General features: G+C 33.6%; 1 protein-coding gene across 1 annotated transcript in view; it reads right to left on the bottom strand.

Annotated features, from left to right (window-relative positions):
* Window positions 1-213: 213 nt before the first annotated feature.
* LOC118751123 (transforming acidic coiled-coil-containing protein 3-like) overlaps window positions 214-13,484 on the bottom strand; it is a 25,181-nt gene continuing 11,910 nt past the window's right edge. Inside the window, 8 exon segments of the mRNA XM_036485893.1 lie at window positions 214-2,556; window positions 2,558-2,627; window positions 2,713-2,862; window positions 2,951-3,112; window positions 3,269-3,373; window positions 3,633-3,701; window positions 6,679-6,758; window positions 6,824-7,242. Coding sequence (XP_036341786.1) covers window positions 2,443-2,556; window positions 2,558-2,627; window positions 2,713-2,862; window positions 2,951-3,112; window positions 3,269-3,373; window positions 3,633-3,701; window positions 6,679-6,758; window positions 6,824-7,242 — 1,169 coding nt within the window. The 3' untranslated portion in view covers window positions 214-2,442.

Genomic DNA, 13,484 nt, shown 5'->3' with positions numbered 1-13,484 from the left:
ACTTTATATAAATTGCAACGAATTGCATTATAGAAAGGTAGATACGATTCGTTCTCAGCTCAATTATATGTAAGTAAGTACAAGTGTAGAAAAACGATTTAATGTTGAATTTTACCTGCTGTGTGTGCGTGTGTGCAAGTTTCGAGAGTAATAAAGTAGTTAATTTTTTTATTAAGATAACTTTATAAAGGATTAAATTTTTCTTGTTTATGCGTTGTAAATTATGTATTTGGAAGATATTTTTAAATTTTAGCATTGATCTTAAAATTATACATACGTTTGAGAATAGATATTTTGTAATCAACAATTGCAACGAAAGGTAAAAAGAAATATTTTCTATTAAATATAGCAACTAAGAAATAACGTCAACTTAACAAGTTAAACAAAAATAGCAGCGCGGCATTGCATCAATCAATCCGTTCTGTTTTGTTGCAGATATAATACATGCAGAACATATCATAATCAATGAAAATACGCGCTATTAACCATAAATCCCGTAATTTTTAAGATTGGGATTTGAATTTTTCTATGGTAGTACATACATCACGGAAGCAAACTAACGAAATATGCCTTTTGCATTGATAACCACGATATTTATGTGTTTGACTGGCGATTTGTAGGTCGAGTGCCTACTTTTATGAATTTTCATGCACATTCGGCGCTAGTACTGATCCATAGTATACAGATTATAAATTCCAATGCTCGAACCTACGATGGATGCAGAGTTAGCACCGAGTATAAACAAGAAAGCATGTTTGTAGTAAAGTTTTAATTTAATACCACCGCTACCAGGAAATGTTCGCTGCTATGACACTGCTTTCATTTTTCTTAGATAAAATTGAAAGCGAAACATTCCACAAAATAGCTTTTAAAATAAAGGCTGAAAAATCATTCGACTACATAGCGTGTATATAATGAGTTACTGTTTGTAATTGTAATGTTTGAGAATACGAGCATACAGCAGCAAAAAGTAATTGTGCGCAAATCAAATTAGCTGCATGCAATGCACGTACCAAATCCCTCCATGTGGGGCATTACTTATAGCAGAGCTTGCAAATTGTGCAGAGTATTATTATTATTCGATGAACACATTTAAAAAAATCTAGAATATTGCTTCAATACAATGCCAGCGCTCTTATAATCCCTTGCTCGTGAATGCATTACTGCGATATTTACTGCAAACCAAAGGCCTATTGTATTATTTTTAGCTATAACTGATGTAAATGTTCATTTGGGTAAAATTCCGATTTAGGCCCTAGATTCGAACACTTCCATAAATTATAGTTTAGAAATAAAAGATAACGTTTCTCTGCACTTATGCGGCAGCATGCGGTTACGAACAAGGATCCATACTTTTGTATGAATTCTAAATCCATTATTTTCGGCTTTTATATGCCAAGTTTTATTCGAGCAAAATGTGTTTGGCATCCAAAAAAGTGAATAAAATAATTATAAGCGCATTTATAAAATGCCAATTACTTTTAAATTATTTCGATTTTATTTTTCAATTATTTGCTATTTTAGTCTCGGTTGGTGGATGTAGAAAACTAAAAGCGATTTAACTGCCTACGTATTAATACAGTTCAGTATAAATTAATTCTTAACATTTTGATTTTAATAAGCAAATTACGATTTAAAGAGATTTTACAGTTAGTTTTCTTTGAAGAGAGAAATTCATATTAGTAGATTCACAGCATACCTAAGCAAATTGTAAAGAGCGTATACAGTTACAACTACATTACATTACATACAATAACTAACATATAATCATTTTATTTTTTTATATGCCTCCTTCCACGTATGTTTACTATGTACCGAGGTAATATTTATGATTAAATGTCTGTATATATGTATATTGTTTTCTGATTGAAGTTATCTGCAGTTGTTTTAAAATGCATTTGCTTACATATTCCTTTTCCATTTTCATACAAAAAATTACTTAACAATTACTATATATGTAGCAAAGAAGTAAAAAAGAAGAAAATTAGATGTGAATGTAAGCGTTGGAGAGTAATGAGTGAAAAAAATTATAATAACTATAGTTTATATTTAAAATGAGAGCAATTTCTTAAATTAATCACACAGACGTTTGTGAATGACTGCGAACTGAATGAATGCATTTCCTAAGCGCAACGAGTGGGTTGAAAGCACGCACGCGTGCATACATACATATATGCATATGTCACCACCGTCATTGCATGCTAATCAGGCAACTTAAATAACGTTAACTAACAGTTAATTGTAATGTAATGCAATGCTATGCCCCATTTCGCTCGCTCTTTGGCCTTACATTACAATTACAATAAACACATAGTACATCGAGCGAGAGTACACATGTACATACATATATGCACGTCAACAAAAACTATGCGACAGAACTGTGGATAGGTCGCTGTGCTGACGTCTATATTTTGATGGGGGGGCGCCTTGCGTTCAAACCACTTAACTTCCTTGTCCATTAATTAGTTCATCACATATCTTAACCAACTCCGCATTTTCTCGCGACTTCTGTTGCAGCTGCTCGTTGATTGAGGCTCGTGATATTTCCTCTTTTTTTGAGCAATGCTTTCAGTTTTGTCGTTTCGATATTGTGCTCCTTGGTAAGCGATTCAAGCTTTTTGTTGGCACTGTTTAATAACAATCGATGCGGTTAGAGTTATTACATTCATATTTGTATAAGTAAAAAAAAAAAATGGAAGCAAGTGTACTTACATTTCCAACTGTTGCATCGCATGATTCTTCATTTTGTCATAACGCTGCCCTTGTAATCGCAAATTTTCCTGTATTTGTCGCTTTTCTGCCACCAAAGCTTCTTCGTTTGACTTCAGCTGTAGTGTCATCTCCTTGCTTTTGCCATATTTACTGTTTGAAAATGTTGAAAAAAGGATTACATAGAGGTCAGTAATCAGTAAAAAATAAAATAAAACTACTATGTGCTTTGTATTCTTACACATGCAGATCGGCAAATGTCGTTTCGAGAGATGTGAGATGCTGATAATTTGAGTCGCGATCCGCCTTCACCTCCGCCAGTTGTTTCTCGTAGCTTTGTATTAATTGCTCTTTCTCGGCGATTAGCTCAGCAATCGCTTTTTCGTATGCTTCAATAACACCGCTACATAAAAAAAAAGATACAAAATTTGACTTTTTGCATACATACCTATACATGCATATATGCATAACGGAAATAAACATTTCGTAAAACTACGAATATGGCATAATTGTATGAAGAGAAAAATTGCGAGTGGGCGCTAGCATATTAAGCACTTACGTCATTTTTGTTATTGTTTTGTCTTTTTCTGTTATCCGCTTGATTAACGCCTCCTCCCGTTGCTCAGCTTCTTTTAGTTTCTTTTCGATATCTTCCGTTTTGAGTCTATGTTAGGAAATGCATATTAATGAAATTTTGGACTTAAGTTTGACGAAAAAATGTATTTATGTATAAAAAATAGCAAGGTCGAACATGCCTTATAAAGCAAGATATATATATTTTTTTTAGCAACGAAAACATTTTATCCAACATATTTGCAAACACTTAAGATACACCTACACTAATTAGCATAACAAGAAATTGTGTGGCGCTAGTGCTTAAATTGAGCTTGAATTTATTACATTTATCATAAAAACGCACTTACACTTCATTTTTAATTTTTTTCTCGAGTTCATCCATCTTGTAATTAATTTGTTTCTCATCGGTTTGTGAGCTGTGGCATAAATGAAATATAAACAACTTAATAATGACTAAAATGGTTTTAATGAGTGAATAGTTATACTAGATCTTTTTTTTTAATAAATGTGCTATATGTGTACACTATCCCTATTAAAGAAATTCAACCGCGCACAGAGATGTGTTTATGGTGGTTCCCACGGCAGTCGGGTACACATAACCGGAAAAATTCAGATATATTCCAGCATCGTTCGCCAAAAACTACTTGGGGGAATTTTTATGTTGTAACAACAAAAGAAATAAAGAATTGTTGAAATGGGCTTTCAAGGAGTAACCAAAAAGGCGACAACGAATATTATTTATATTATTTAGCGAAATGGCCAGGGAATGAATTATCAAACTACGCATGACTACAGAAGAAAATAAGAAATCTTCAAGCCTACAGTAACAAAATTTTTATCGACTGGTAAATAATAATTTTTCCCTAACGGTTTAAAAATGAAGACTTTTGTTGTGGTGCAAACAGCATAAACTATAAAAATCTGCTATCTACATACATATCGTCATTTAAAGTACAAAACCGCGTATCGTGATTCTGCAAAACCGCGTAACTGACATTGGCTGCCAAAAATTGGCTCACCCAAGCTCTTGGCTCAATCCTTATCCATTCGTACTGAAATATACTAGCCAGAGATGCATTGCTTTATAAAAAAGAGAACCATTTTGAAATATGAGAGTTTTTACGCTCTAGAAAATAATTTCTACAACTTCACATACGCGGTTTTGCATTTTGTTGATACGCGGTTTTGCACTTTAAACGACGATATGCTATCAACTGAGAACTGCAGGCTCATAGTGAAATATTAATGCTAAAGTTATGGGGTCAATTGCACAGTGAAACAGAGAAAATAAACTTTTGTTCGTTACCCTGAAAATCTCAACTTGTTTATACAAAACCGAAATAACACTTTTTTACTTCAGATATTTGTCAAGCAGTTTTACGGTTCAATTCTGGCAACTGCCTTTCAACTCCCCACTGTCTTTCGAAAGAAAAAGTCTCTCGTTAGGTAATTGTCAATTCAGTCAACTTTCTTCAAAGCGCTTTTCTGTCTTTCGAAAGACTTATTTAAAAGATCCGCGAACTAGGAGGTCTTAGCGTTATTAAAACAAAAACCAAAAATTAAAAGAGAAGTAAGTATTCGCTTTTTTGTAACTAAATAAATTAATATCTTTAACCGGGAACGATAAATTACACAATATCTATGACTGCTTAGTACAATTGTAATCGGCTTCGTATATTTTCGGGACCGCGTAATACAATACGAGCATGGATCGGAAACTCGGCATTTCCGACCATGATCAACAGCTTGTCCACAGCGCGGAGCGGAAACTAGAGCTTTCCCCCTGCCACACACTCAAAGTAATGACTTCGGGAACATGGATCGGAAACTCGTTCTTTCCGACCATGCTGAACAGCTTGTCCACAGTGCGGATTGGAAACTAGAGCTTTCCGCCTGCCACACAATCAAAGTAATGACTTCGGGATCATGGATCGGAAACTCGTTCTTACCGACCATGATCAACAGCTTGTTCATAGCGCGGAGCGGAAACCAGAGCTTTCCGCCTACCACACATACAAAGTAATGTCTTCGGGAACATGGATCGGAAACCCGGCCTTACCGACCTTGATCAACAGGCTGTCCGCAGCGTGGAGCGGAAACTAGGTCTTTCCGCCCGCCGCACACAAAAGTACAATGAAGACTGGGCCTCGCCAGCTACCAAACCTGCTATTTTATGTTATTATTATTATTATTATAAATTACTATGTATAATTAGTCAATTCTGTAATATACCACACATACTTAAATATCTAAATGTTCTATTCTCATTTGTCTGTAAGAAAATATTCTGTAGACCAAATAAATAAATAAATAAATAAATAAATAAATAAATAAAGCCAGAAAATTAATATCAATTACAAAAGGAGAAATTTATAAAATAAGTTTTTAAATGAAATTACATTAAACAAATGTTTCTTTTTGAAACAATAAAATCAAAAAATTAAAAAAAATCAATTGAGAAAGATAAAAAAATAAGTTATTAAAAATTAAATTAAATTTAAACATTTTTTTTTTTAATAATCTAAAAATTAAATGATATTAAAAAAAATGTTTTTTATTCTTAAAACAGTAAAATCTGAAAATTAAATCAAAGGAGTCAATAAAAAGTTTCTAAAAATTAAATGAAATTAAAAAACATATGCATTTTTTTTTTTAAACCAAACATGAAAAGAAAATTAAATTAAAAAAAGAAAACACTAGGAAAAAATCCGCTGCCGGAGGATTCGAACTCGGACCTCTCGAATGGCACGTTCACGCGGCCCTTGCGACTGACTGTTAGTTTAAAATTTAAATCAATGTTATGTTTTTATCATTTTATCAGATTTTTTTTTTAACATTTTATTCTTAATTAAGCACATATTCAATTCATTATGCCTGAACCATATTTGCCATTTTCTTTGTAAAATTATGAAAAGGGATTGCCTCCACCTAAAAAATATTACCATTTTCCCTTGATTCTAACCAATAGGGTTTAGTGTTCTTTTCAAGATTTGACCGTTAGTAAAAGGTGTTTATATTACAAAGGAAAAAAGGGCGTAAGTTTGAGATTTAATTCACATTTCCCATTCTTGCTAAGCTTCTGCTTTAATAAACAATTCTAAACATTCTTTTTAAGTCCATATTTACACTTAAAATTGCCTAACAAACGACTCATTCACAAAATTGTTTAGCCCGAGAAGTCATACTAAAATGGCTTCTTTCGGAATAAGTTGAAAATTTCAGGCGTGTAGAAAGTTTCTAAACAGTTTTGTAAACTACTTAAAAGGTTCGCGAGTTTTCTTAATTTTGTACACCGTGTTATCGATACCAACGAAAAAACTGACTGAACTTAAGACTTGCTTTTCGTTTCATATCTAAAACAAACAAAACAAAACAAAATCAACATTTGCTTACTTTGAATTTTCAAATGATTTGTTGCAATCGTTATCGATATTCATATCCTTAATCACGTCGACACTCATACTGGCATGCTTCTGTCAAATAAAGAAATAATAAATTATCAAAGTAAATAATGCGAACTTCAAATTAGATAATTCACCTTTGAATTTACTACTTGCTGCTGTTGTTGCTTCTGTTCCTTAATTGGCTGTTTTTCAGTTGAAACTTTAGTAAAAGTTTGCTTCGCGTTGGCACAGCTTTCGTTCAGTAGGTTAAGACCGAGCGATATACGCTTATTTTCTGCCTCAACAACAAAGGATTGATTATTGCTATTCGATGATAAGGACGCCGATGATGAGTGTTCGTCCTCTTCGATTGTAGGACCTAGATTGGCTAGATTATTGCCCAGCAATTGGAATATTTGTGGCGATTGTTTTGCTGGTAGTTGTTGGATTTGATTTGCAGGTACTGGCACACCGAGTAATGGATCGAATTTCAATAAAATCGAACTACGATCAATTGGCGCGCTGTTATTGCCTTTTGTAAGTAGATAATCAAAGTCGGATGGATTCAGAAATACTGAGTTGCGTAAATGTTTCGGAGAAGCGGATAAACATTAAAGATAAGCGTGCATGGAAAAAGACATATAAAAGAGAAAATACAGATAAGTATGCTGGAAAATGTTGGTTATGCATAAGTTGAAATATGAATGTGTTATGTACATACATATATGAAGAATGAAACAAATCTGAGTGGAAAGTTTAAAAGTTTTTAACATACATAGTACATACACTCCGCTTCACTTGAATAGGTAAACATTTTTCCTCAAATCTGAACTTATATCTGGATTTTTTGGCCATCGGAAAAGTTTCTTTTTGATCTCATATTGAAGAATGTTCAATTAAATAGAAAAGTGGTAGTGTGAATAGGACAAGCTCTGAGAAAATTACGACTTTGCTTCGCCATCCTCGTTTTTACTCCTCCTGTAGTGCGAATTTCGCTAGCATATTCAATAACAAGGTGCGAAAATATGCGACAAATGTTAAAAAAATGTCCTTAATACTTGTTTTTGCATGAATTATTCGTAATTTTCGAAAATTGAAATATTGGCCCCTATTATGAGTTGCATTCCATTTTCGACTATGGTCGAAAGTGCTGATCGAACGAATTTTTTATTTCGTATTTTGGCGCTCATTCGATGAGGTTGTTCACAATAGTATATTTTTCGCCGCTGACAAGCTTTGTTTACAAATCGAGCAAACTAAATAGTCTGCTTTACATATTTATGTAAATTTGTGCAAATTAAAATGAAATAAAAAAGATAGCGAGTTTATAAAAACGCGGTAAAATTAGCACAACGGAGTTCTGATTGAACGATTCGTCAGACGTTGAGAGCTTAGAAAACTGGCCAGGAGCAGAAAACGTTTAAGAGAGTTTAAGTGTAGCCTTTCGAATATATTTTGACATACATATTTAAGAAATTTTGTGATCCTATCTATATAAAATATAATAAAACTATAAACAGCTCTATGATTTTGTTCTCAGAGATCGTGCCAACTGAGTATTGAGATTTTCTTTCACACGTAAAACCAGCGTTCCGAGCTTGTGTTTAGTATTCACAACGTTAGAACTGCATAAAATTAATAAAAATTTTTTAAAATTAGTGTCTAGCCGCTAAAAAGTAAGAAAACAAATGCAAAATCATACATTTTTTTAAATTTTCTAACATTTCGCTACACCATCGAAAGCAAAATTCTGTTCGACAGAAAACTCCATACTCAACGAAAATTTCGACACGTTTGCATTGCTCATAATACGAATTTCACTTTCACAACCGCTCTGGACTACAAAATCGCAGTTCAAACCGCCATACTCTCTTCTTGATCATGGAGGGGAAACAAACAACGTCCGTCTTTTGAAAAATTGAATTCATTGCAGTCATCAAACTTAAGCATTTCGCCAGATAAGCCCACCATTTTCTAGTTGTCCTTTCAGGCATGTGAGTTGCAAAACATTCCAGTCATAATTCTTAAGGCTGTATAATAAAATTTGTCTTTTCGGACATTTTCTGAACACAAATGTATGTATAGAGTAATCCATACTTCCCTTGTGGTGTCATTTGGTCCACTATCTTGACAATAAGATGCTGACGTCGTAAAAGAGACGTCTAGCTTTTGTGTTCTGGCTGCATTTCAGCCTATTTTCATGCAATGCTGTGAGCCGGCTTCAGCTGTCAAAAATATTTGCGTTTCCTTCACTTTTATTTCCAACTGATCGCCTGCAAAGTCCTGGATCTGTGAAGACCTCCATTTATGCATTTTTTGCATTTTAATTCTTAAAAAGGTTTTAAGCGAAATTTTAATAACTTTGCTAAACATATAAGGTGCCTATTCAAGTGAATCAAAATAATAAGCACAATTTTAGAATAGTTTAATAAAAAGTGGAATAAAACCCAAAGTAAGTGATGTATTTTCTTCATTTTCCAGACTTTTCTTCGAAATGAATTAATCTTCCAAATGAGATCAACAAGAAACTCCCCTGATGCCCACAAGTCCAGGTACAAGCTTGGATTTTGAGAAAAATATGTGTACTTATTCAAGTGAAGCGGGGTGTACATAAGAGAAGTTTAAAAATCTATACAATTAGCTCCAGGTCATTGATTACGAATATCATATTAAATTTTCGGAATTCAAAACGGCAGATATGGCGGACGAATTTAAAAAAAGCTATAGATTATGAAAATATTAAAAAAAAAAATCAAAATGTCGGAAAATGTTACGCATACGTCATGTACTTCTCATTTTCATTTCCCTATTCACCATTCTTTTACTTATTCTTAGTAGCTTGATTTTTTCGTAAAAGAAAGGCTTTTAATACAAATGAAAAAATTTACAAAACATTTGTTATTTTTTTAAATGTTCCCTGTTACAGTTTGAATACATTTCATAAAATATTCACATTAATAGGGAGTTCACAAAGTGTTGTATACTGTCGTACTGTTGTAAGTCTTAAACTTTTCCGCCCACAAGAGTAGAAGGCGTGGCAATTATTCCATCTTTACAAAATTTCACAATTCTCTATTTCTAAGTAAAACTAGAGCACATGTCAAGTTTCAGTGAAATCGGTGCAGGTGTACTATTATTTCCATCGGCCTCCATATAGTCGAAGCACTGTGCGCCAGTTTGGAAATACACATATGGTAAGTAGTCGTAGACTTTAATCTTATCTTAAAAATTTTAACATACAAGGTTAATAACTGTACCGAGTTTTGTAGAACTGATAAACCGGTTACCGAGATACAGATATGCAGGCGTAAGTGGACGGCGCCACACCCATTTTCTAAAAATTTCCCTTAGTCTAATTTTTTTTTTGGGAGGTGGACGTTTTCTTGTCTGATTTCAAAATTTTTCAACGGGTCCTTTATACATATAGTACGTGGCATTGATTTCACAGAAATATTCAATATAGCCATGACGTGCCAACAAGAAATCATGACTTATCGCCGTTCTTGGAGACATTAATTGACACATAAATCGGATTTTTTTTTAAAGAACGAATAATGCGTCTATTAAAGGTCTCTGTGAAAACATTGTCAAGATAGCAAACACCAGTTTTCGCAGACAGCTAATTACTATGTGTGGAATTGAATTCAAGTTTCTAAAATTTTGGTATTAGCATTTTTGGACAAATTGACTGATGGTATTTCTAATTCGATTGATTCCAACCTCTTTCCTTTTTCGACAAAGTTTTTAGTCCATATTGAATTACACTGGAACTCAATCAGCAGCATTTCAAATTCCTCTATATCCAACCAATCAAATTTAGACAAGTTCGGTTTTTTAAGTGAATTCACACATCAGGATAGATGGGTGTTTCCCATAACTCCTTAAATTTAGAAAACCTCTTTGAAAATTTTTCGAAGACAGAGTTTATTACCACAGAAAATCCTTCGGCGCCTATTTCTCCGACTGCTTTTTCATGTAAGTCCAAATCGGATTTTAAATACTTTAAGTTTGGAAACATTTGTAATTTTTGGAAACAATATCTTTACCACAAACTTTCAAAAGCGCGAATGAGATTTATTTTAATTATAACAGTTTTATTAGCGCCTTGAAACTTTGCGTTCAGATTCAATAATTGCTGGCACATATCCTTAAAAACCATAAACTTTGCAGCCCATTATATTACAACGGAAGCGAAACTACGTCTTTCACACAAAGCATGTTGAAGAATGATGCACTGGAACTCAACAATCGAATGTCTGTATTTTTGGCACTTCTGACGAAACTGTTTCGATTATGTAGTAACTACTATGTATTAGTAATTGAGGAATTGGGTCCTCAATTAATACCGTTGCCCAAGTATTTTGCTCCATGCCATCAATGGCACGCGTGCTTTGGTTCGCCACCCCTGCTCAAAGTAATGTCCGCACCGAGTTTGGTGTGGATTGGTAAAGTGACTACAGAGCGAACATTGTATAACTATCTTATTTTAAGTCAACATTTTACTTCACATTCCTACTTTCAACACAATACCGTTATATGGGAGATGGGCCTGGTTATAGGTCGATTGTATCCATTTTACCAACCTGGATAAAGGCAAAGCAGTGCCCTTACCTAAGTTCGTTGACATATTTAAATTTTTTCTCGAGTAAGCGTGTACACGGACGGACGGATAGATGGACGTACGGGCGTATAGACAGACATGGCTTAATAGACTTCCCATTTCATTGTGAGCAGTTTTGTCCACCCACTTGAAAATGGAGGGAAATGTTTTTTTTTTTTTTTATTGAAAAACGCAAATACTTATCAAATCAGGGATGCTCTCTCCGTTGGTGATATAACAGATTTTCGGTTTCGACCGGAAGTGGGTTAAACTGACGAGAATTAAATTTTTTTTCATTAGACATACGTGTTTTTACTACATATATTCGAATTATGAGCATAAAAATATCTAACTTTTTTCGAAACTTTATTCCCAGAAATGCCTTTTTCAACCTTTGAACTTCAATTCGTCCAGGACTTCTTAAATAAGTGAAAATGTTTTTATTGGAAATCGAAAAAATATGAATTACGAGGTCGGGGATACTCTATCTTTTCGTTGTATTAACGACTTCCGGTTTCGATCGGAAGTGGGTTATACAGAAGTATAATCAACCAAAAAAATTCTCAATCAACGGGATTTTTTACCAACTTGAAACTTGCACATCATCAGACTAGAATTTAATGACTACAAAACTGCATACTACTGAACACCTACACCAATTTGATATATTATTTTGTTCCAGGGCATAATTTTATCCTTCTCTTCTGGGTAAACAGTTATCTTACTTCAGAGGGTATTCATATTAAAATTTTCTATAGATCTGATTAAAAGGATTGAAATTTTGCTGAAAATTTGAGGTATTTTTATAATTTTTGTACAAAGTTTGAAATCTGAATTTAATTGTTTTTTATTGTAAAACCAGCTAGACTTTTATAAAAAAATAATAAGCATAAAATAAGCAAAAGACAAATAGCCGAAACTGGTCAAAATATCGCATTCCTGATATTTTGTGGACAACTAACTGTATAAAGCATCCGATTTAGGCTTCAATCCGTCGCGAGGGGCATCATGGGGATGGACTAATATAATAGAAACGTTTTGAACGATAAACTCATAACTCAGGCTCCGAAATGATTCAGGTCAGGCTCCCTGACATTTGAAATGAATTTTGAGTTTTGGTGTGTTAATAGACTTATAAAGAGTATTTCATGGCAAATATTATTGTAAAACATTCTAACCTGTTATACCCGTGTTTTATGTATGTGTATTTTTTGCCCTTTTATAAACTAGGGACAAGAAAGGCCCTTCTATTGACGAGTTATAGGATTAATATGTACCCAAAAATCTTATTCGTCGCATGTTTTCCTACGCCGAATCCATTGTCAGAACTTTGTATTTTTTTGTGTTGTGCAGTAATATTGAAGGGAATGGTTTTCTTTATTTTCCGATTGTGTTTTCTTTAATAACACCAACCTGACTAGGCGATCTTGAATTGTTAATTATATTTTGCAAAGAGTAATTTTTCGTTCTTTTTTAGTATTTCACACACATTATTCTACATAAAAGAAATAGAAAAAAAGAAATTATGTTTTCCACCATATTTTATGCAAAATCAATACACTTCACTGAGCTTCTTTGTAGCGGAGAAGCATAGAAGAAATCCTTTGCCACTCGCTTGTGTTTTTCGGAAGTTAAACGCACTACATTTTGTCGCCAACTCTGATAGAGATTGACTTCTTGTGGGCGTACGGATATGACAACACACACGAAAGGCATAAAAAAACCCACTTATAATAAATAAACGAAGGTCAGTAGAGAACGCTTTATTCCAATTAAAAATCGAAAACTGGAAATGCCAACTGAATATTAAGGAATTTTTAAATGAACTAAGCAGAACAATTTAATAATGCTTATAAAAGTTGGAAATTAAATTTATTTTATCACCACTTCGCTTCGACCAAAGTTATACTCAATTACCGCACAGATGAAGCGCCAAAAATACAATATTAATAAGATTTTGAAAATAAACAAATAGTAATGAGAGCAGTTTGGCAGCCAGATAGTCAGCAAGCAAAAAAAAAAATGTAACTGAGAAGATAGACCATGAAATCTTCGCGAGCGAGAATGACTAAGAGCGGCAACACTTTGCTCAGTCACTCAGCAGCGTTGAGCGCCGCAAAGCAAAAAGCCAAGCGAAAACGTAGTATACAAGAAAAGTTAAAGCGTAGACAGGAGAACGTAAAGAAATGAAAGGCAGGAAATTCGGTTTGGAGGAA

The sequence above is a fragment of the Rhagoletis pomonella genome, unplaced genomic scaffold (assembly GCF_013731165.1).
Source record: "Rhagoletis pomonella isolate Grant_MI unplaced genomic scaffold, Rhpom_1.0 Rhpom_scaffold_00545, whole genome shotgun sequence".
Lineage (NCBI taxonomy): Eukaryota > Metazoa > Arthropoda > Insecta > Diptera > Tephritidae > Rhagoletis > Rhagoletis pomonella.
This window is presented reverse-complemented; position numbering and strand designations above follow the sequence as displayed.